The 21,463-nt window shown below is 39.8% G+C and overlaps 3 protein-coding genes across 5 annotated transcripts; 1 reads left to right on the plus strand and 2 right to left on the minus strand.

The window, feature by feature from the left end:
* Nucleotides 1-2,916: 2,916 nt before the first annotated feature.
* Nucleotides 2,917-5,386, minus strand: LOC106918465 (TLR adapter interacting with SLC15A4 on the lysosome). 2 transcript variants are annotated; one of them, XM_088015508.1, is made up of 2 exons: nt 5,200-5,386; nt 2,917-4,003 (listed from the first exon to the last, which is right to left on the minus strand). In XM_088015508.1, the coding sequence occupies exons 1-2, from the start codon at nt 5,252-5,254 to the stop codon at nt 3,075-3,077; spliced, it is 984 nt and encodes a 327-aa protein (XP_087871634.1). In that variant the 5' UTR covers nt 5,255-5,386; the 3' UTR covers nt 2,917-3,074. The 2 variants fall into 2 exon arrangements, with proteins under 2 accessions (XP_087871634.1, XP_014843766.2); XM_014988280.2 differs by lacking the exon at nt 5,200-5,386 and adding an exon at nt 4,986-5,190.
* Nucleotides 5,387-6,397: 1,011 nt separating this feature from the next.
* Nucleotides 6,398-10,937, plus strand: c9h13orf42 (chromosome 9 C13orf42 homolog). Its single transcript, XM_014988281.2, has 3 exons — nt 6,398-7,523; nt 7,952-8,096; nt 10,401-10,937. Exons 1-3 carry the CDS (start codon nt 7,119-7,121, stop codon nt 10,667-10,669), a joined length of 819 nt encoding a protein of 272 aa, XP_014843767.2. The 5' UTR covers nt 6,398-7,118; the 3' UTR covers nt 10,670-10,937.
* A 2,666-nt stretch (nt 10,938-13,603) lies between these two features.
* Nucleotides 13,604-20,551, minus strand: rnaseh2b (ribonuclease H2, subunit B). Of its 2 annotated transcripts, XM_014988276.2 has the most exons (11): nt 20,149-20,395; nt 19,756-19,824; nt 18,418-18,525; nt 17,651-17,727; nt 16,729-16,843; nt 15,550-15,614; nt 15,358-15,463; nt 14,496-14,577; nt 14,363-14,408; nt 14,016-14,093; nt 13,604-13,775 (listed from the first exon to the last, which is right to left on the minus strand). In XM_014988276.2, the coding sequence occupies exons 1-11, from the start codon at nt 20,210-20,212 to the stop codon at nt 13,665-13,667; spliced, it is 921 nt and encodes a 306-aa protein (XP_014843762.1). In that variant the 5' UTR covers nt 20,213-20,395; the 3' UTR covers nt 13,604-13,664. The 2 variants fall into 2 exon arrangements, with proteins under 2 accessions (XP_014843762.1, XP_087871650.1); XM_088015524.1 differs by lacking the exon at nt 14,016-14,093 and having other exon boundaries at nt 20,149-20,551.
* Between the last annotated feature and the right edge of the window lie 912 nt (nt 20,552-21,463).

A 21,463-nucleotide genomic window follows, 5' to 3' on the forward strand; every position in this document is an offset into this window, starting at 1 on the left:
CGGCTCTCAGGCTGCGCAGCGCTCGGCTCGGTAAACACAGTTTCCTCCTGCGGGCTTTTTGTTTGGACAGGAAACGAGGAAGCTGATCAAACACCGACTCCAGAAGGCCACGGCCAAACCGAGTTGGAATAGGGTTGCAAGTCCCTCAAAAGCACTTTAAACAGAATTGGGAGGAGTAAATGTCACTTTTAGTGCGCAGACGTACCCCACTGAGAGCCTCATTTGTGCAATTTGTGCGACGTCTTCCCCAGACACGTTCCCACGCCTTAGATATTGCCAATCTGAAATGTATGCCAGAATCACAAACACAGATCCCGACCGCCTGCATGCTCCAGATTTACTGCCCGGCCCGGATGACATCATAGTCTCCGAGTAGACGCCGACAGAAGATAAGGAGCATTAACCGGATGAATGGATGGCGGCTGATAGAGGAGGAGGAATAAAAGTGGCAGAAGAAGCAGAGGGTGTTTGTCATAATCATGAGGCTTAATAAGTAAGGTGGTAATGCTCCCCCCTTGTGACTGTTTGTCAAACTGCAGAGTTTACCAGAAAGTCATGAGCGTCTCAAAGTTTATGGAAAATGAGAAAGCGCTGGAAAGAAAAATGTTTGGTAAACTTTCTTAATCTAGGTAGACAGTCATATAGACACAAACAAAAATGGGTAAAGTGAAACGTTTCAACAACATTTTTGACTCCATGAAAAAGCAAAGTAATGTCAGAAATGAATCACGCACTGTGGATCAGAGAGTATTTTTAGCACAACTCAAGCAAAAGTTTTGCTTAACTCACAGCTGAAGTTACAGATTTTTTTTAAGCTGTTCATAATAATAAATAATCTGTTCAAACAAAACATTTCGGACTGGTTGTGCATTGACCGACTTTTTGTTTTGATCTTTATGAAAGGTCAATAGTAATCCACGAAGCTGTTATTATTTTCCTTTTAAATTTATCATGACTTTTATTTAGGCAGTTCTCCAAACAAACCAGCCACAAATCAAGCAAAGATAAATAGAAAAAAAAAGTAAAATATTTTCCCCAGTTTGGATTTCATTAATTTTGTCTTTAATCATCAGTTCAGATCAGTGCTCTTGGTTTGGAAACCTAACCTTGACTTGTGGTTAATCTTTGTCTCATCTGACCATAAACATGTTTTCTGGGAGGCGTTTGGCTTGTCTATATGGAAAGCAGCACGTTTAGTCAACGTTGAAGGTATTTATAGATAAACAGGGTTTTTCTTTTTGTCTTAACTTTTAGTCTTTATTTATTTATCTTTGCTGCGCCAGAAAACCAAAATATTTAAATGTGCTTTACCATCTCTGATATGAGGAATATCTATTAGAACAAAAAATAAACAGTACCAGGACCTTGTTGATTGCAGAAAATGTGTTTCTGAACAACTTGCCATTGCACATTTATCTCAATATTTGTGGGGTAGTAAGTTTATTATTATTATTATTATTATTATTATTATTATTAGCCTGTATACATATTTTTGTATCTATGTGAATTTGGAAAACCTGCAATAAATGTAAACTTGAGCAGCCAGTTCATGTTTTTTTTATTAAGTTACTTGCTGTATCCTCAGTCACAAGAGAAAAAAAGTTTAATTTTATAATAAAATCCCCGAAATGAATATTGATTTCAATAATTAGTATTTATACATTTCTTATCAGACCTGTGTCATACACTTTATCATCATCAAACCATCAGATTTATCTTATAAGAAAACGCAGTGCAGTTAAGATGCTTTCTGGACGCCTCCATGGCGTTCCTGGCACGTCCCACCATTAGGAGACCCAGAGACGGAACCAGGGCAGGATTATGTTTCCCACCTGGCCAGGGAACGCTTTGGGGTTCCCCCAGAGGAACTGCCCCAAGTGAGAGAGAAAGGGAGGGAAGTTTGGGCCTCTCTGCTTAATCTGCCTCCGCAACCTGAGTCTTTATTAAGCAAAAGATAATGGATGCAATCAAACTCATAAAAACAATCATTAGGCAAAAAAAAAGAGAATATCCAGTGGACCACCAGTGTTTGCAAGGCATAGGGACCGCAACTGCCACTGGATCTAAAAGTCCTTATAACTCCCTATTTTGGAAGTTCAAACACCAAATATACCTTCACCTACATTAACGTGCACCACCCTCAGAGGTGCAGCCAATCAGCCCCAAGGAAAATATTGGCGCTTCTGGATTGGCAACTTTGCAAACTCCAGGTGAAAGCGTGTCAAGTAGCTTTGGAGCCAGGCACTTCTGCTTTATAATTTGCATTTCCTTTTGAATATTTTCTATGTTCTCTGGAAAAAAATCCTTGAATAGGCGTATTTCTAAAAAATTTAGATTAAAATTTCACTAAATATCACTTAAATAGGCACATAATCCACAAATACTAAATCACAAAGAGGCAGGGGGATCAACTGTATATCTTTATGAAAACATTTATTTTATTATGACTACCTTTTCAACACTTTTGTTGCGGTCTTATAATAATAATGTTATTATGTTTGATGCATGGCAATTCATGCTGACGCACATGATGTCTTTGAGGTCCAGTAACTTGTTTCATTTTTCTGTTAGTTAAAGTTTTATGATTCATTGTAAGTTTTTTTTTTTTTTTTAGAAAATGTAAATAATGCACTGGTTTTTTTTGTTTTTTTTCCAATGCCGCTCATTGTTTCAAAGAGTGAAGGCCAGTTGAAGCGAGGCTGTGCAACACTTACTATTTAGTGATCATAAAACTGAATACATGGCTTTAAATAATTAGTTGGGCACGAGGGTAGAGGCTCATTAGCTTCACTTCATCTCACAATGCTGTGCTTTACAGTTTGAACAGTTGCAGCTTTAATTGAAGGTGGGGTGCTATAAGCTGTGTTGATCAGTCTGATTGTTTTCTAAAGGAAAAAAAAAAAGGGGAAACTCCAGTTTCAGTTTTCATTTCCTGTTTATTGACAGTTAGAAAGACAAACACAACACGTGGAAAGTTGCTTATCAACGTCAATTCTAGGTTTTCACTCTCCAGAACAGCAATAAGCGAGCTTAGTTGTAAAGGAGAACAGAAAGTGAGCTTTTCAGCTTTGTGGTTATTCTTGCGTACTCTCTGTGAGCTGCTCCCCGGAGGCCTCGGTTGAAATCTGCAGGAAGGGCGTGCTGATCTCACCCGACTGCAGGTCGCTGGCCACCCGCAGCAAGCAGCTCAGAACCATGTCCTTGGCCAGGCCGGCCTCCAGGTTGCCCTCCCGGCTGAGCTGTTGGGTGATCTGGTCAAGGCTGGTCAGAACAAGCTCCGAACCCAGCAGCGGGCAAATGGCACTGCCATCTGGACCCGGAACTCCCTCCCTCGCCATGTTCTCCATCATGTACTGCTGGTACAGATCCAAGAGCTTCTGCTCCAGGTAATGATTCAGCAGGGAATTGGAGAAGGGGCCCTCGCGACCCTGGAACAAGAAGCTGCGATCGCGGCCGCTCGCCTGCCTCCAGTGGTTGGATCCCCTCTGGAGCAGGTTCTGCAGACCTCGCTGTCCTGGAGGGGAGTCCTCCACCGCCAGCGGGACATCGCAGGACTGCAGGAACGGCCTCACGGCCTGCGCTTCGGCACACGCCCTCAAATCGCCGTCGTTGGCTGACAGAGGCAGCACCTGCTCCCCTCCAATATGGAGGTCGCTGTAGTTTTCATAGATGGTCTGGCAGAAGGAGGGAACCAAGAGGGCGGCGTCACCCCCGTCACAGTGAGGCTGTGCGGGAATTTCCATGTCTGCAGATATTTGCCTCCCCGTATAGACTCCCTGGAGATGTGACGAGGTCGAAAGCGGAGAGATGTACAGGTCGACTGTCTCTCCCGTTTCCCTCCAGGAGCTGTAGGAGACGAGCGGAGCGGGGTCGGAGGTGCTGGGTGTTAGGGAGGCTCTGGGTCGCCCACCAGCGCAACGGAAAGTCTGAGGAGGAGGCAGCGAGTCAATCTCCTCCGTCTCACCGTAGGTCATGCTCAGCAGTCTCCCTTCACACAGCATCACTGGAAGAAAATTATAAATACTCTGAGATGGAAGCGAAAAAACCTCAGCAGTTTGTTTTAAATACAGTCTGAAATATAGCACAACTAAAGGACTAAAAGGAAAACGTTCAGCATCTGCTGTGTCTTCAAAATACTCCGTGAATCTTTTTGCGTTACATCAACGCTTTAACCAGAAGCTTTTGTGTAACGGCCTGGATAGAGGGGTCACAGTGACCACCACATAGGTCAGGGACATAGCCGTAGAGGAGCTTAACTTGAGTAGTTTTGTGAAACTTCAGACAGGTCTTGATATAAAGACCCCTGGAGGCCGAGGTAGAGAAGATGAAAGACGTGAGAAAACCGGAGGGAAAACACTTTCCGATGCGAATGAATAGATGTTTTTTCTGTCTATGCAACAATCAGAAGAAGGAAAGAGCGCAAAGTGAGTTATTTGCTCCACTTCCACCTGCCGCCTCCTCTCACTCTGTCTGCAGCAGATGCTGCGTCAGTAACATTTAACACACTGTTGTCCGGTTTGTCTGTTCGTTTTTTTGTTCACCTCAATGTTGAGGATGTAGAAGAACCTGAAATATACGTAAGCTAGTGCAACCGGTGAGAGAGGAGCCCTGTTTTAGGGTTAGGCTGCTAATAGAGTAAACACTACAGATTTTCATATGCAAAAAATTTAGAAAACAATCCACCTAATAATTACGCACTACTTTGTGTTGACCAGTCACGTAAAATCCCAATAAAATGGAAGAAAAAGTTGATTTGTACCATGATAAAATCTGAAAAAGTTCAGTGGGTGTGAGTACTTTTGCACTGGAACATATTTCTGATTTAAATATATCAAATATATTTTCGTGAAAAGCACATTCACAGAAATATAAATAAACCATCATCGCTCCAGCAGAGACAATCTGTAGCCTCTAAAATGTTAAAGTTAAAATGAGCAAAATGTCAACAATAGCAACAAATATATCAGAATCAGACATCTTCCTACCTTGAACCAGAATCAAACTTCCAATCTGGAAATCTGCTTTAGCTTTTTAATCCTAGATGATGATGTACTTTTTTTTTTCTTCTGTTGAAGCATGCAGCAGGTTTTTAAAATTTCAGATGTTTTCAAAATAAGTATTGGACATTTATATAAACCTATTGTTCTTCCCAGTCGGTGTCATTAGGTCTGCATGTATGTGAATGCTGTTTTATACAACCTGTTAGAGGAAGTGGGACGGCTAGCGTCTTTCTCTCGCATCTCACTTCTCGCATCTGGCTTCAGTGCAACTCTCAACTCAGCATCTCTCTAACTTATGCAGGCTTGACATTGATGTTGACCCACGATGCTCTTTGATAGCTTCAGTGTCTTGTTTCCTTGTTGTTTTCTATCTATGATTTGTGTTCCTATCTATGCATTTGGTTTTGCGTCATCAAAAGTTAAAGCTTCTGTCAAAGAAATCAACAAACATATGAGCTGTAAAAAGAAACCACAGATGTTCTGTTCCTATGCAAAGGAAGCAGGTGTTTAAAAGCAGAAGAAAGTCTAATTTAACACAGATATTATCACGAAGTGAGAGCCGGCGGACGCTGATTCCTCTTTTCGTTTTTCTAAAAAGGCGGCTAACGGTTCCAAGGTAAATCTGGATGGTTGGTTTTTACAGCTTGTAGCTTAAAATTCTTTAAAATTCAGAGGTTTAAAGTTTCCTTCTACCTTAACGCTGTTTAGTGACGTGTTTATGTTATCGTCAGATCCAGCAACATGATCAAATTTTGAATGGTTTTCCAATATGCTGGCAGTGTTGCTGCTGTTCCAGCAAATTTGAGTTTTAAGGGTTCCTGGTTTTTGTTCTGAACAGTTCGTTTCATCCGGTGGAGAAAGTTTTTGTCACATGGTTTAAGTTTGGATAGAAATATTAATCACAAACACACTTCATAGCTGGTTTCAGTGGACAAATCAAGTGTCCAAGAATGAAAAAAAAAAAAAAAAAAAACATAAACCTTATTGACATATCAAGCCAATCAATTTAAATCCATCTTACCAAAGCAAAGTGATTGTAGTTCAAGTTGCTAAGGGAGATGAACATTTCTCTATTTGAGCCGATGACCCTAACTTTCAAGTATAATGGATAAAATAAAATAAAAAATAAAAAACGCACAACAAATTCAACCTTGTGCCTCAAATTCTCTGTTTAAAATATTTCAAGTTATTTGTGACATGACCATCTCGCCTTTGGAAAAAAAAAAAAAAAAAAAAAAAAAGAAAAATGCTTCAACTGAAACCTCCAAACCTCAAAATCCAAATATTGAGTGTCTCACCAGAACAACATCATTAGGTGGATATTAGTTACCCAGTGAAAGTGACTGATGCTGTCAGCCTGTGGGGTTTTTCCCAACATAAAAGCCCCTCTGTCTTTACATGTGTATCGGTGTCAGCTCAGCGTCTTACATACTTCCTCTGCTGGGGACGGAGGAGCCCAACAACAGCAGCCAATCAAATCAAGAGGAAAACGCTTTATTATTAATTAACAGAGGTAACACTATACATAAATAGCATCACCTAACTTTTAAAGTTTGTGAAAACAATTAGGACAAGCTGCCTTATACATATTGATCTCCAAATTAAAAAAAGAAAGAAGAAATTTATCAAAACTTCCAAGGAGTTTATTCTTCTATATTGAGTGAAGTTTAATTATCCTCCCATCTATAATGCATGTTTATAAACAGATGGATTCATGTGATCGAAGTCAAGATCTGAAGCCTTGCCTAGTTTATGTCTCAGTCTGCTGCTGGTAATGATACCTGCCAGGCGTGCAGCAGCTCACTGCTGTAACGATAACACCAAGTGTAGAGTTACCAACCCGACTCCGCAGCAGTGTTGCTGAGCAACATCCGATAGCATTAAAGACACGCCGAGATCAAGTTAGACACCTGTTTTCAGATCTGCTTTTCGTTTGGCTGCTTCAGCACCCCGGACAGAGACTGGCCCCAGGAAACGGCTCAGTCAGAGTTAGCCAAGAAGCTTTATTGGCTTGTTTTCTTGGAAGGTTCACAATGTCTTGAAGCCAGGAGAGAAGACGCAGACAAAGTGAGGAACACAAGAGCAGGTCTGTAAGCATGTAAGAGTCCTTTCAGAGGGATGTTCAAGAAGCTCAACAATGTGTTCCGACCCAACCATCACGGAAACAGAGGCCGAGGTGACGGTGGGCTTCACGGCGACTACCACAGCGCCTGCACGGTCCGACTGGTCCGCAGCACCTCCATGCTGGTGGTGGGGGAGAGAAGCCGCTCCTCCGAGGGGTCGACCCTGACGCGGAGCAAGAGCAGCGTGAGCATCGAGTCGACTCTGTACTATTACCAGAGGCAAGAGGACAGGATTTGGCTGTACTCCCAGAACCAGAACTGTCTGGAGTACCTGGAGGCCCTGGTGGCTCTCAGGAGGCAGTACACGAAGAGTGTCAGCGACCTGAAGAGCAACGATGCCAAGGCCGCAGCGTGTCCGAAGAGGAAACCCGCACCTCCACCTCCAAAGATGGAGGAACCGGTAAGATGCGCAGGAGTATTGGTACTCTATGTTGGCCCTTATCGTCTTCCAACCACAAACTGCGATGGCTTTGATTGAGGTTTGGTGAGAAAGATCAGCACATGAACATTTTTGTTGTGAAATAGAAGGAAAATTAAAAATAAAAAATGTTTTAACTTAGAAAAAAAATTCAAAGAGTATTACACACATGGTGACTTTATTTATTATTTAGAGGCTTTTGAAAGCAAGTAGTTTCACTAGATTTTATTTGCGTAAAGATACTTTTCTCTTTTTTTGTTGTAAACCACGAACTTCAAAACTATTTTGTTTTGCTCTATCGCATAAAATCCCAATGAAATACATTCAAATTTGTCATTGTAACATGTCAAAATTCAAAACACCTGCGTACTGAAAGAAAGAGCCAATTATTCCTCTTCTGTCAACCACAGATATTAAGACCCAAACCATCCACGCCTCCGGTCCCCACAGAGGAGGACACGCTGCAGTTCTTTGATGAGGTCATCGCCAGCTGTGACAGCGAACCTCTGCGTAAACCCTACAAGGACGACGGCCACGCAGACGTAGACTTCATAGGTGAGCGAGCAAGCGAGAGAGAGAGAGAGACCGACCCATCCTGGGAACCAGTGGGATGGTTCTGTGAATTCTGAATGTGAGCGGTGACATAGGCACAAAGAAACAAGTCTGAGGAATAAAATCTAATTTGTACGTGCTCGATGTTTCTGATTTTACAGTTAAGACTACAGACAGATTTTTTTTATTACGTAGGTTGACCCAGCGTGTTTCTAATAACGAGTTTTAATAAATGTTTTTGAACTGATAGCATCGTTCCTTACTCTGATTCTTAGAAATAACATTTCTAAGAATGTTAGAAATGGAACCCGATCCACCTGCCCAAAGTGGTGGAGAGCGCCTTCCAGACCCTGCGCTTTAAGCCCAAATTAAAGAAGCAGTGAGGCTAACGTGGACACGTGAAACCGGCAGCACTGCCGTGACGCTGACTGAGCTCAGACTAAATGGTTTTTGCATCTTTTTAAGACTGTTACACACACTGACGCTGCAGCAAACGCAGTGGCTGGCAAAAGTATTCGTACCCCTCATACGTTTTTGAAAATGAAGGCAGTCGACTGTGTCCGAGCAGACAAATCTTCACGTTAATGTAAAAATGTGTGCGTTCACATAACGGAGGTCAACTTGAGGGACGAACCGTTCACTGCATTGTGTGCCTGCAGTTTTTACAACAGGCTTGTCCCTGTGAATTCAATGTGCAATTACATAAAGGCATTCCTGAAATGTGAGTTTACTTGAAACGTTCCTTTAAGTGCAGTGAGCAGTCTGATGTATGTGCACGCAAAGTGCAAAAACATAGATTTTAGTAAATGTTTTGACATATATGACAATAAGGCAAAACAAGCCAATTTATTCGGGTCACAATATGGATTTCAAAAGCAAATCAGGCATAATTTTAAACCCCTTTTCTTCTGTGTGTGTTTTTTTGTTTGTTTGTTTGTTTGTTTGTTTTACCTTCAAAGTGTACGTTTCATATTTTATCCTAAGAAAACAAATTACTTTCAATAAAATATTTCCCCCCCAAGGTTTACATATCTGTAATTTCTAACACCGGATCAGACAGTATGGCTGTGTATCCGAGAACTGAGCAGTTTCAAATGCCTGGTGGGGGAATATTCGAACACAATTGTTTTTGCAAGAAAACTGAAGGTATTATTCATAATCCTGATAAATAAAGAGGATACATCAAGGTCGGACATTCTTTGAGTCGTAATGAGACCTGTGTGCATAATTTGGGAGAAACAAACATGGCTCCAGATCTGTGAGGCAGGCTTATTTTCCAGATGTGCTACCTTGCCTCACTGAAGCTTTTGTTGAAAGTAAATCTGAAGGAATTTATTATGGATACCTGAAGAATCTTGTTATGCACAGCAATAGTACAGACTCAACAATTTCCTGTTTTTATCATTGCTTTTATACTATTTACAAGTTAGGTCAAAGTCAGTGTTGCTAGCTTTTTTCTGTAGTTTCTTTGTTTTGTCTGAGTTTTGGATTGAATCTGGAACAGGTAATGGTTTGGGATATTTGCTCCACAGCTTTGGGAACAGATGTATATGTATAATATATTGCTTTTTGACTTTTAGCACATCAAATTTAACTGTGCAACAAACCTCTTCAGTGAAAAGTTCAATATTTTCTTTTTTTTTTTTCTAATGCGCTGGCAGGAACCCAACAAATTTTACACCAGCATCTGTTGGAAGCAATGCACGACTGGTTCTGCCTTATTTTTCATCTTTATTTTACCAGGATTAAAACTCATTCAGATTAAAAACCTCCTTTTTAAGGGAGTCCTGGCCAAGAGGCAGCAGTAAATACAAAGTTCATCTCAGTTCTCAGATCTAAATCCTTTAGGAATCCTTCAGTCTGATCTGAACCAAGCGGTCATAAAAAGTACCCTGATTATGGAAAATGTACATAGATTATGCAAAAGGTATTGGTTCAAATATCCCTCTCTCCTTAACCTTCAACTTAAATAAAAAACAACATTTTAGTGAAGGATTAGCCTGCTGCAGCAGGTTAATCCTGCTGAACTTGTTTGCTACTGAACTTGTCTCAGTAACAAACTCCTCAACATCGTCAGAGATTTCTCAGAACCCAAACCTGCCATTGAGGATTAAAAGTTTTCTCTGCTGTATAACCTTTGCCACAATAACTGATTGAGCCGATAAATGTGGCACCTTCACATGTTTGCATTGAATTAAAACTGAACTGTTTTAGTGGTCTGTAACTAAACCATATCCTGTGTTTTTTAAAGCTGTTGGCCACTTTTAGCCTCACCTCGTGCTTTCTCTCTCTGCTGCCCCGCCTCAGTGGCCTCCAGCTCGGCCGAGCACGACCTTCACTCCAACTGGGTGTTGAGGGTCCCGCGGGTCACAGACGACTCCGAACCGAGTGAAGCTCCCGACAGTGCCAAGGAAAGCGCTTCAAAGAAGGAGAAGAAGAAGAAGAAGAAGCAGCAGCAGCAGACCGGTTCCACAAGCAGCAGACTACGACTGCAGAGGAACCCGATCCACCTGCCCAAAGTGGTGGAGAGCGCCTTCCAGACCCTGCGCTTTAAGCCCAAATTAAAAAAGCAGTGAGGCTAACGTGGACACGTGAAACCAGCAGCACTGCCGTGACGCTGACTGAGCTCAGACTAAATGGTTTTTGCATCTTTTTAAGACTGCTACACACACTGACGCTGCAGCAAACGCAGTGGCTGGCAAAAGTATTCGTACCCCTTCGACCTTTTCACATTTTGTCTCATGCGGTTTGTATGCGGCAGATAAACACAAAGTAGTGCATAATAATGAAGTGGAGAGAAAATCAATGCTGATCTTTTTGCAAATAAACAAAAAATGACCCTGATTCTTCCCTCTTCACTCTGACGCCGATAAATAAAACCAAAAGCAACCAATTAGTTTGAGAGGAAACCTGACTTACTAAAATTGACACACCCTTGTGTAAATGAATCTCAGTATGAATCCAGCTGTTCTGATGTTTGGTAGAGAACATTGGTGAACAAAAGAAGATCAAGAAACAGAAACAGCAGGATGTGGAACAGTTTAAAGGGTACAGTATTAAGTAAAATTGACGTTTCTGACATTTACATCACGTTCTGATGTTATTCCCTCATCAAAAACATGAGGGATGTTATTCCCTCATACCATGAGAAAAATGTTTTCTCAAACATTTTTTTGAAGCATGTTTGAGAAATACTTTAATCTCCCATGGCAACCATTTAGCTCTAGGTCTAACTCCTGGTTGGATCTAGTGTCTCCATCAAGGTGCATCTCCTCCTCGGAGCTGCAGTTTTGAATCTTCAGAGCTTCCAAGTCACAGAGCAGCCCTTCCTCGCAACTACCCCACTCAGCTCCTTCAGACTAGCCAGCAGCAATTAGCAAACAACTGGTCAAACTGTGCATCTGCTGAGCTCGTTATACAAGCTACTTTTCAGAGTGATGCTGGTAAAAAATGCTGTTGAAGGGCTAACAGAGAAGATGATGTGATGACTCCCTGAAGGCTGACATGATTGGTAAATATTGCAAGCATGCCCAAAATTTTCGGACGACTGAATCAAAACATCACAACTTCCTGGAGTGACTGGTTAATAGTTAGATTAACTGGGCAAACAGAAAGCAAGAATTCAGGACTGGTCAACCAATTTCTAAAGGGACAAAATTTGGTCCAGAAATATTTTTGTGCTAGTAATTAATTATTTATACCAAAAGCACCACTGAATATTTGAGTCATGGACCCGTGGATGACAGGAACCTGTAATTAAAGCTGCAAATTTGGTTGTTTTACATGAACATTCTACAATCATTTAACCTTCTAGCTGTGCTGCACAGCAAGAGAATAACTTGGAAGACTCTCCATTGGCCTAACGTACATCCTTTCTAAAAGTTCTCCGTTTCTTCCGTCATCTTGAGATCAATTTGACCGCCTGGTTCATCGCATTTCTTTCTAAATGGCTTTCGAGCTGAACTGAGCAAGAGAAACCTTCAATAGGGTCGGCAAATGTCGAATTTTGGCTGATTGCAGTTTGCAGTCCAGACTCGCGAGTGTGTGCTTCTGCGGGGTATCAAAGAGGATTTTTGAAAAGCAACAATGCTTCCTTTCAAGCTCAAAGTCAGAGACGGCTACATGAATTAAAGTTTCGTTTAACAGGTGGACGCGGTGAGGGCGAGGTCAAGGCCTCCCGGCTGCGTGAAAAGCTTCATACCAGCTCAAATACAGCACAATAATCCATGCTAAAGGTAAATAGGCCTTGTACAAGAAGGGTGAATAAATAAAGATGGAAAGCTTAAACGCTGTACAGATTTATTGACTTTTCAGATATTTTGGGGTTTGTGTTTTTATGCCCACCGGAGATTTATTACATAATTCTAACACGGTAAATACTTAGGGCTCAGTTTTCATTTTATAAACCAATTTTTTAAGAGTCGTCAATTTATTTAGGTGTACAAAGCTGTGAAAAGCCTCCCCCCCTTTCTGTTTTTAAATGTTTTATATGCTTCATATGAGCCTATTTGCACTTATCAGACACATTTTTTAAATGAGGATTTCTCCAAAATCATCTGAACCTCTTCAAAAAAAAAAAAAAAAGGATTTACCCATGACTGACTACACTTTTCTGGAGAGCCGAGTTTGCTTTCATTACCCAGGGCTGAATAATATGGAGACCTGTAGAATCAAGAAATCAACAAAATATAACCTGATGCTATGAAGTAGGATAAAAGATCTACAAAGCAACAACTCATGTCCCAAACTAAAGAAATTCAAGTACAGACAAGAAACAAACTCACTGACACCAGCCGAGGTTAAATAACTTCAACTGGGTAAAAATTTCATCCATGGGAAACTTTCAAGGTCAAAACCTCGCTGTTCACGGAAAAGAACAAAGAGGTCTGTCTCGGTTTTCCCAAAACAACGTCTTCAAGAGCTCTGAAATAGCATTTTGTAAAGTTAAAGAGATAAAAACAAAAAAGTGAAACATTTTGAAAGCCATGCATCCTTTTCTGTTGCAAGTGGAGTAAAACAAATACGACCGCTGCAGAAAAGAACGTCAGAGCGGCAAAGATGGCAGTGGCAGGGTGACGTTCTGGGCCTGCTCTGTTGATACGACTTTCACTAATTCACGTAACCATTTATTTAGTTATCAGAAATGCCTTTCAAGTCACTTATTAGGTTACTTTTTAACATACGGTCAATACATCGAGTCAATTGAAAACCTCAATTTTGTTTTTACTCACGTTATCTTAAATCAGTTTGACGGTCAGAAACAATTAGGTGCGACATAAAAGCAAAACTAGAATCAATCTGTAAGTGGGTAAATACATTTTATAAGCACATCATGATTTATACAGAGATCCTCTGTACAAGCCATCTTGTAGCTATTTGAAAGCTAAACTATCAGTCTACAAGCACTAAGAAGTTTATTATGGTGTATTATTTATTACTTGGGAAAACAAATCCCCTTCGCTTTAATCCCTTTTCCTTCCCACAATTAAAAAGACAAACAGCCTTTCGGATAGGTTTTTCTTTCCTTTATTACAAAACATGAGTCGGGCGAATCCAAAAAGCACAACACATTCACTTCTTTTCAGCTTTGGTCTTTGGGCTGAAGAAAGAAGACATTGGCTTCATGCCACTCTTGTCCACTTTAGCCAATGTTTTCTGAGCAGCTGTCATCTTCTTGGGTGGCTGGAAATACAAAAAAAAGAGACAAAACAAAAATAAAGTAACAGCATAACGCAATTATTTAGCATGGGACCATGATAGTAGCCCATCTGCGCTACACACAAAGCTTAAAGACAGCAGTAAATAAGCGAATTTACACAACGACTGGAGGTTCTGGAAAGGAATTAAACAGCTGACTGATTTAAAATGAAATAAATGAGGTCTGAATCTGCTGAGGATGTTTCCTAATACGCGTGCACTCACTTTCCGGGCAAAGTCTGCACTGTTGAATTTGGTGTAGTCTTCTCCAGCCTCCACCGGCTTGTCGGAAAGTTTCCGCTTCTGCCAAACGAGGAAGTGAGAGGCGCTTTTCATGACAAGAAGCACAAAAAGACAGACTCCACCGCTGCCAGCTCCACCGACCACAAGCTGAAGCCCGCAAAACCGCAGGATTAAACCACACAAACAGTGACCGAGGGCGATCGGTTCATTAAAGAACGCAAAAGCAGAGAAGGGTTGAAGACTCAAAGAAAGCGCACGGTGGTTTTAGTATCATGCAAGACAGAAGAGCCGAGAAAATACTTCAAGCTTCTTCAATGAAACCAACATACCTTAGACGGAGGCTCTGTTTCCTTTGGACTTTTTAGCTCTGGTAACCTGTGGCATTTAGAAAGAGATGAGTTTGTCTACAAAGTCACAAAAACACATGCAAATAAGATTTTTTTTCCATTCAATTTAACTTGCCCCAAGTGTTTAAGGAGAGCTTTGCTCAGTTCTTCACTGATGTACTCAGATATCAGACCGTGAGCGTAGCGAAGGTAGTCTTCTGTATCGAAAAGAAAAGAGATGACCGATCAAATTCTGATCGTTTATTTAAATAGTTTGTGATGTAAAGATAAAAAAAAAAAAAGTTGAAGGCTTGTTTCTGTAATGAAGTCGCCATAAAATAATACAGCACTACTGCCATCTACTGGTTGATATCAGCACCTGCAGCTAAAGTACATTTAGGTTTATGAATGTTTTCTTTTTTATCAGTGTATCAAAATGAGCATTTTACTAAGGGTGCCTTGCAAAAAATATTCATATCCCTTGTATTTTTTCACACAGCAATCACAAACTTTAATCTGTTATAGGAATTGTATGTAATAAATCAACATAAAGATTGATTACTTCAATAGAACTATCTAACTAGTTAAATTTAACTTGTTTAACTAGTTCTATTAAACTAGTACCATTTAAAATAGTCAAATTGAGTTCAATTTAATTGAAAAACAATAAAGTAAACCCCAATCCATTGAGAACCAGCAGAAACACTTGAAATTTGACAAAATGTTAGACGTGCAAAGCCAGCAGACATATCCCATAAGGCCTGCAGCTGGATCTGCGGCAAAAGGTGGGAGATTTTGTAAAATATTTTGAAAACCACGTCTTCATTTTACATCCACTTCACATTTACACACCGCTTCCTCTCGCTTTATCCCATAAAATCCCAGCAAAATACTTGGAGTTTTGTGGCCGCAACGTGACAACACGCACGAAATGTCGAAGGGCCTGAATACGTTTGCAAAGCGCGGCTAAAAAGGGAAATACAGCGATGCAGGTTTACCCTCCCGGTCGTCTGACTCAGACTTGACTCTGACATAAGTTGTGGATTTCACTCCTTCTCCCACACAGATATTTTTCTTCTTCAGGGCAACGATGGTTCTCTCCACCTACGGCACAAGTATTAAAACATCTTCACACTTTTCCACTTGCTTTTGTTTTCTCTTGCTGCTTCAACATCCTGCGCTGTGTTTACCTTTTTTTGTAACCAGTTCATGGTTCGTTCTTGACTGTAGCGATGAAACTTCAGGCCTCCGACCTCTGTAAACGGCACACAAGTCAAGTCCATTTGCGAGGGATTTTTAAAACGACACAAAAACAATCAAGTAACAAAAAGGTTGACTAAAAAGCCAGGGGAGAGAAGTGTCTCAGGAAAAACGAAAAAAATACAACAACAAACAAAACAAGCAGTGTTAGTGGCTGCAGGAGCAGTTTGTTTCATAGTTTAGAGCAGGGGTGTCAAACGTACGGCCCACGGGCCGGAATCGGCCCGCCGAACGATTTAGTCTGGCCCGGGGCCAAAATGCATTATCATTATTCATGAAAAAAACATATACTTCGTTTAATTGAAAATCTGCAGTTCCTATACTGTCCACGAGGGGCGCTGTGTTTTATTCAGAGCACACAACATGATGCAACAGCAGATGGCAGCACTGAGCTTCAGGTTCTGTAAACAAGTTCGATTCTATGCTTTACCAGCTTTTTATTTTGGCCCTGGCAACCTCATATTTCTCGTGCATGCTAACATACATACATGTTATGTATGGAAGTTTTTCTATATGTATGCATTTTATGCATCAACAAATGTACTTAATCAAATGTCTGTTTAAAACAGCTGACACTTAAGATTTCAAATGTGTGAAGCCAGATAATTTGTTCAAATTGCTTCCCAGATGTTGAAAATTGATTTTAAATCTTTTCTTAATTTTTGTCTGTTGTATTTTGTGATGCAGGACAGTGTTTTTAAGTTCCAAAAACTGTGAATAAATGTTTTGCAACATTGTACAATCACTGAGATCAGTTCTTATGCATAATGCACTTAAATAAATGCTTAACTGAGTAAAAGTATTGTTGAAATTGCAGATACCTTTCTTAAAAACTGAGATTATTCATAATATATTTTGTAAAAGTGAAATTCGTTTAATATAAAAATCAACAAGTCCACTTTTATTGGTTCTATTTAATCTTGCAATGAGTTTACTTGTGTGGCCCCCTGCAGATCAGATTAAGCTGTATGGCCCCTAAACCAAAATGAGTTTGACACCCCTGGTTTAGAGGCTCTTACTACAACGGCCACTTTGTATCAGCTAAATGAGCAGCTGAAATAAAGGCTGTAACTTAAGATTGTCGCTCACTGCCTTCAAGGAAACGTCACCTTTTTCCTCTGCAATGTGGTGCAGGCTGGTCAGGGAGCGTGTGCATCTGAGCAGCCTGGAGCTCGCTGGAAACTCATCATCCTTAACAACTTGATCCACAGGCTGGAATTTCCCCTGAGCGGCAGAAAACAGAAATATCCCTTACCGTAGCTCAGTGGGGGAAATTCACATACTCCCAACGGGTCAGACAAATCTCTGCTTCTGTTGTTTCTACATGCAAAATAATTCAACACCTTATGAGGTAACAAACATTTCATATGCGTGAAATTGTAGCAAAGTAGTGGACAAAATATAGAACATCAGACTGAGGGGGGAACGTTTGCGCAAAGGTTTCAGGATTTTCCCAGATTAATATTTAAAATTAAAAAACATCCCGAAAAAATGCCTGAACACGGCTCAACAGCTGAGTATGTCGCACAGGTATGTCAACAATTTAGAACACTGTGTAAACACTGTGCTATATTTTTCTCCCACACTTTTTCCTTCCACTTAACTTTCTTTGAATATGCTTGGATTCGGCACTGCGTGAACCACAAGATTCCTAAACTATGATCATTTGTGCGACTTACGGCACAGCCTTCTGACCCAGACTGAGAGCCCATTTAGGGGCTCAGAAACATTTGCAGATGTTTTGAGCTGAGCAACTAATTGATTTTTAATTTTTTTTACTTTTTCACAATGTTCAAATTTTCTGAGAAACTGTTTTTAAAGTTTTCATTATCTGCAAGGCACAATCATCAAGATTACAAACAACAAGGGCTGGAAATATTTCACTCCTCACGCGACGGATCTACAGAACGAAAGAGTTTCACTCTGAAATTAGTGACAGAAAAAAAATTGAGCTTTTCACAATATTCAAATCTTTCACGCTCAACCTGTATTTTATAAGTTTGTACAGTTGTACAAATTGTGGTTCTTTACCTCTTGGCCAGATTTAATCATATAGGGCAATATCAGATAAAGAGGGTCCATCTGTGTTACGAAGAGAAGTTTTCCATCTGATTATAAACAGAGACAAAACATGAACAATTATTGGATTAGACATGGATTTACACCAGAACAGAAAAAAAAACAGGTTAAACGACAGCAAGACATCTTATTTAACTTTTTAGATGAACAGAGGAAACACATTGAAACTTTAAGATGTTAAATTCAACAATGGGAAACACTGATAGGAAATTGTGTCTTGCTTTTTGAGATCTTTTTGCCCGTGTAATGTTGTCAAACAAGTTAAGTTTAGGTGAGTTCTTCATGCTACAATCACAACCCTGGATGTGGTTAATAAAAATAATTATTTAAAAGGGAAGGCAATAATATTTTCATATGGGGTGACATAGTTCAGAAAGGTTTTGGCTTCTTAATAAATAAAATCAAAATTTGAAACTACGTTCGGAAATTTTTTTGGTCTGATATGAAGATTTGCTTGCTGGTATGAAATGTGTGACAAAAGACGTAAAACAAAAGAAATGTGTAGATGGAGGAATAAGTTTCTTAGCGGTTTTGAACTTATAAAACACTTCGAGGTTTTTATAAGTGCTTGTGAGAACGGGCTCTTTCTAAATGGATGCTTTAAGTGTTTTAAGTCCAGTTAAACTTTTCTGTCGTTTCGCTGTTTTACTCTTTTTCAGTCGAACTCTGATGAAAGACAAGACGGTCAAACTCTGACGCTGACATGAAATGCGACACACCTCTCTGTACGGTCTGTCCAACGAACCAGGAGTGGAAGTCTTCCTCAAACGCCTTGACCTCGTACAGCTGCGCATCACCGGCACCGAGCAAATACAGAGACGCCTCTTCTGCAAGAACAGGGGACAATGAAGAACAGCGTTACTTTCACTTCTGCACCAGCAGTAAACAAACATAGAAAGAGTCGCCCTCAAACATTCTGGGAAATATGCAGGAACTCGGGAAGGTTTTTTTTTTTTTTTTTTTTTTTGTCGTAATAGAGTTTATGTTGTATCCATTTTTTTAAATCTGCATGTTCATCAACACTTGTAGTCACTGATCAAACAAATATTTTTGTGCTGCCTTAAAAAAAACAGATAATAAATATTATTCTGGGAACAGATTTGGGGGACATGGCAGAAAAAGTGTTCTCTGTCCTACCATCACAATCATAAACATGGGGTGTTTCCAAAACATCTCTAGGACTTTAGCTGGAACTACAAACTGTGGTCAAATGAGACAAACATTTAGCTTTCAGGCAACACAAATTCCAGGTGGGTGTCGTGCAAAACAAAGGATGTCAGAAAACACCCAATGCCCTCTGTTAAGCGTCATGGGGGATCTGTGATGCTCTGGGCCTGCTGCAGCCCACAGCATAGTCTAGTTTAACAAGGACGAGGAACTTTTAAATAAAAATCTGGACATCTCTTCCACTGAACTAAAAACAAGTCTTCATGGGTCTTTCTACTGCATAATAATCCAAACATAGAAAAAGCTCACCATAAACCCAAGATACGAGAAAACCAGGTTAAAATTCACCAATCGTTTTTTTACTGGCCAATTTTCCTTACCAGTTTTCTTACAGGTTCAACCTGATGATCCCAATTTTAACCCAGTTTGGTTTATTTTTACGACTATACAACACGACAGAGAAAAAATGTGCTGAGGGTTCTTTGACAAAGGAAGTAGTTTTAATCCAACAGAAATTGAGGAACTCAAGGATTATCACCATTACTGCACTAATCAGATTTTTATTCAACTCAAAACAAAGTGCACCAAAGTGCATAATGTTGGTTGATGCATTTACAGATTACAAGCAGTTCTTTGTTTTGATGTATGAACTGAACAGGGAGGAAGAAACAGATTCAATAATTATGAATTTACTTTAAGGTTGTATGAACACCTTAAAAGAGCTATATTAATTGAAAAAAAAAAATAATCTCATTAAATTTAGATGGCATGCATATATTTGTTTTTCATGCTAATAGGGACTGAACCATCATTTTGAAGTTTACAAACCAGAAATAAATTAACCATTAGTGCAGACCAAGAGATCTGATTAACAGTGAAGACTTTAAAACCTGTAGAGGGATTCCTGAGCTTCACAAAATCTGGATCACAGTCTTGCTTCTGTGTTTCAGTTACTGAGTCTGTGGACAGAAAATAAAAACATTGTCACAACAGGTAAAGAACCAACAAGAGGATAAAATCGATAGATCGATAGAATTGACAACAGTACGTAGCTAATGCTACGTTCATAACGTAGCATTAGCCAGGAATTAGAGGATATTTTCCTCTTTAAATAAGCTTACAAGTATTTCATCTAGCTTAAAGACTAAGAATAGCACCACTACTTAGAGTCAGCTAAGCTATGCAGTAGACACAGCTATTAAGCTTTAATAACTACTGGTAGGTTTTGTTTAATGGCAAGTTAACACTATTAGTTGTGTTATTTTCCTTTGCTAGTAGCCTACCTGCGGCGATAACAACCCAGCTGTCATTCTGTGTGTTTGGAGTGCGCTTCTTTTTAGCAGCCATGTTGTTTCTTTACACTTAGCCTAACTTTGCCTTTTCCCATCCTGGGGTAGCTAGTTCTTTTTTTCTTTTTTCTTTTTTTTTTTTTTTTGCCTGACAACATGAGCTCAGAAAAGGCGCCTTTCGGTGTGACCACTTCCTGCGTCGGTCACATACAAGTCAACACGGCGTTGATAGCGGCTCTGTTAAGTCGACTCTTTTCTTCTTTTATTTGAAAAAAATACTATTGAATTTATAAAATGCTTTGGCTTTGGTGTGTCCTCAAAACCGAGAGCAAAAGTCGCAATTTCACACTTTTAATTTGACCTATTTACCTCTGCTTTTAAGCAGTGGTATGCGCCAGTTTAACGTCACACCACCGGGTGTTCCTTGTAACGGCCACTAGAGGTCACCCAAGAGCCTTTATTAACATTCAATTGTGCCAAACTGTTGGAGCGTTCTCTCTATATAGCTATGTATATATTTTTAAAATATATATGTATTCTTTGAACTAATCAGTTTTTGTCGATTAGAGCTCAAGGTTTCTTCTCGGAGGTCTTTCAGATTTGGTGGCCATTTGTCCTTTGGCACACCGGCATTTAACAGATTGAGGGATCCATCTGTGCTTTAATGAGAGGAGGGCATCGTTCTTTCTCTCTCTCTTTCTCAGGATGTGACACTGTGCGTCCCAGTTGGTTTTCAGTGACTCATTTGTTTTTTTTGTTATTTTTTTTCCTCCTGTACTGCTTATGTGCATGCCTGGAATGGGGTTATGTATGAAGCTTGGACTCAAACCTTTTGCATGACTGTGCTATCAATTTGTTGAACCTTTCTTTCATGACCACCTTTTATATATTTCCATGTATTTTCTCTTTAAAAATAGGTGCAGCACAGATGGATGAGTGTTTTATGTGAAATATAGCGCCTTTGAACGTTTTCACATTGTGTCAACATTATGACAGAAAATGTTAAAGGATTTTATTAGGATTTTATGAAAATGAAAATAAAATTACGGTTTGACTTTCAAATTAATTTTCAAAAAAAAAAAAATCAGAAAAGTTTCAGGCTCACTTTCGATTTGAGTTAAAAGTCTGTGTTGCTCTAGCAGTTTACATTTATTTATTATTACCCATTTTTCTTGGAAGAAATAGTTGACTGATTGTCACATATTTTCATGCCTGGACTTTGACTGTACCAGATCCTATCCATCTAATCATCCAGTGTTAATTTTGAGCACACATTTTTATTAGCTTTAGTCATTTCAGTATTTAGATT

Source organism: Poecilia mexicana, unplaced genomic scaffold (genome assembly GCF_051168715.1).
Source record: "Poecilia mexicana isolate PSO_F unplaced genomic scaffold, ASM5116871v1 scaffold_2, whole genome shotgun sequence".
Taxonomy (NCBI): Eukaryota; Metazoa; Chordata; class Actinopteri; order Cyprinodontiformes; family Poeciliidae; genus Poecilia; species Poecilia mexicana.

What these genes read in the sequence shown, in the direction of transcription:
- LOC106918465 (XM_088015508.1), bottom strand. Translation starts at nt 5,254, where the DNA reads ATGCGAGAAGTGAGATGCGAGAGAAAGACGCTAGCCGTCCCACTTCCT. An exon ending in CGTCCCACTTCCTCTAACAG is followed by an intron (nt 4,004 to 5,199) that starts GTTGTATAAAAC and finishes ATTTTCTTCCAG; the next exon opens with TGATGCTGTGTGAAGGGAGA.
- c9h13orf42 (XM_014988281.2), top strand. Translation starts at nt 7,119, where the DNA reads ATGTTCAAGAAGCTCAACAATGTGTTCCGACCCAACCATCACGGAAAC. An exon ending in CTCCAAAGATGGAGGAACCG is followed by an intron (nt 7,524 to 7,951) that starts GTAAGATGCGCA and finishes TGTCAACCACAG; the next exon opens with ATATTAAGACCCAAACCATC. An exon ending in CGCAGACGTAGACTTCATAG is followed by an intron (nt 8,097 to 10,400) that starts GTGAGCGAGCAA and finishes GCCCCGCCTCAG; the next exon opens with TGGCCTCCAGCTCGGCCGAG.
- rnaseh2b (XM_014988276.2), bottom strand. Translation starts at nt 20,212, where the DNA reads ATGGCTGCTAAAAAGAAGCGCACTCCAAACACACAGAATGACAGCTGG. An exon ending in GCTCAGGAATCCCTCTACAG is followed by an intron (nt 18,526 to 19,755) that starts GTTTTAAAGTCT and finishes CTGTTCTTGCAG; the next exon opens with AAGAGGCGTCTCTGTATTTG. An exon ending in GCTCTCCTTAAACACTTGGG is followed by an intron (nt 14,409 to 14,495) that starts GCAAGTTAAATT and finishes TAAATGCCACAG; the next exon opens with GTTACCAGAGCTAAAAAGTC.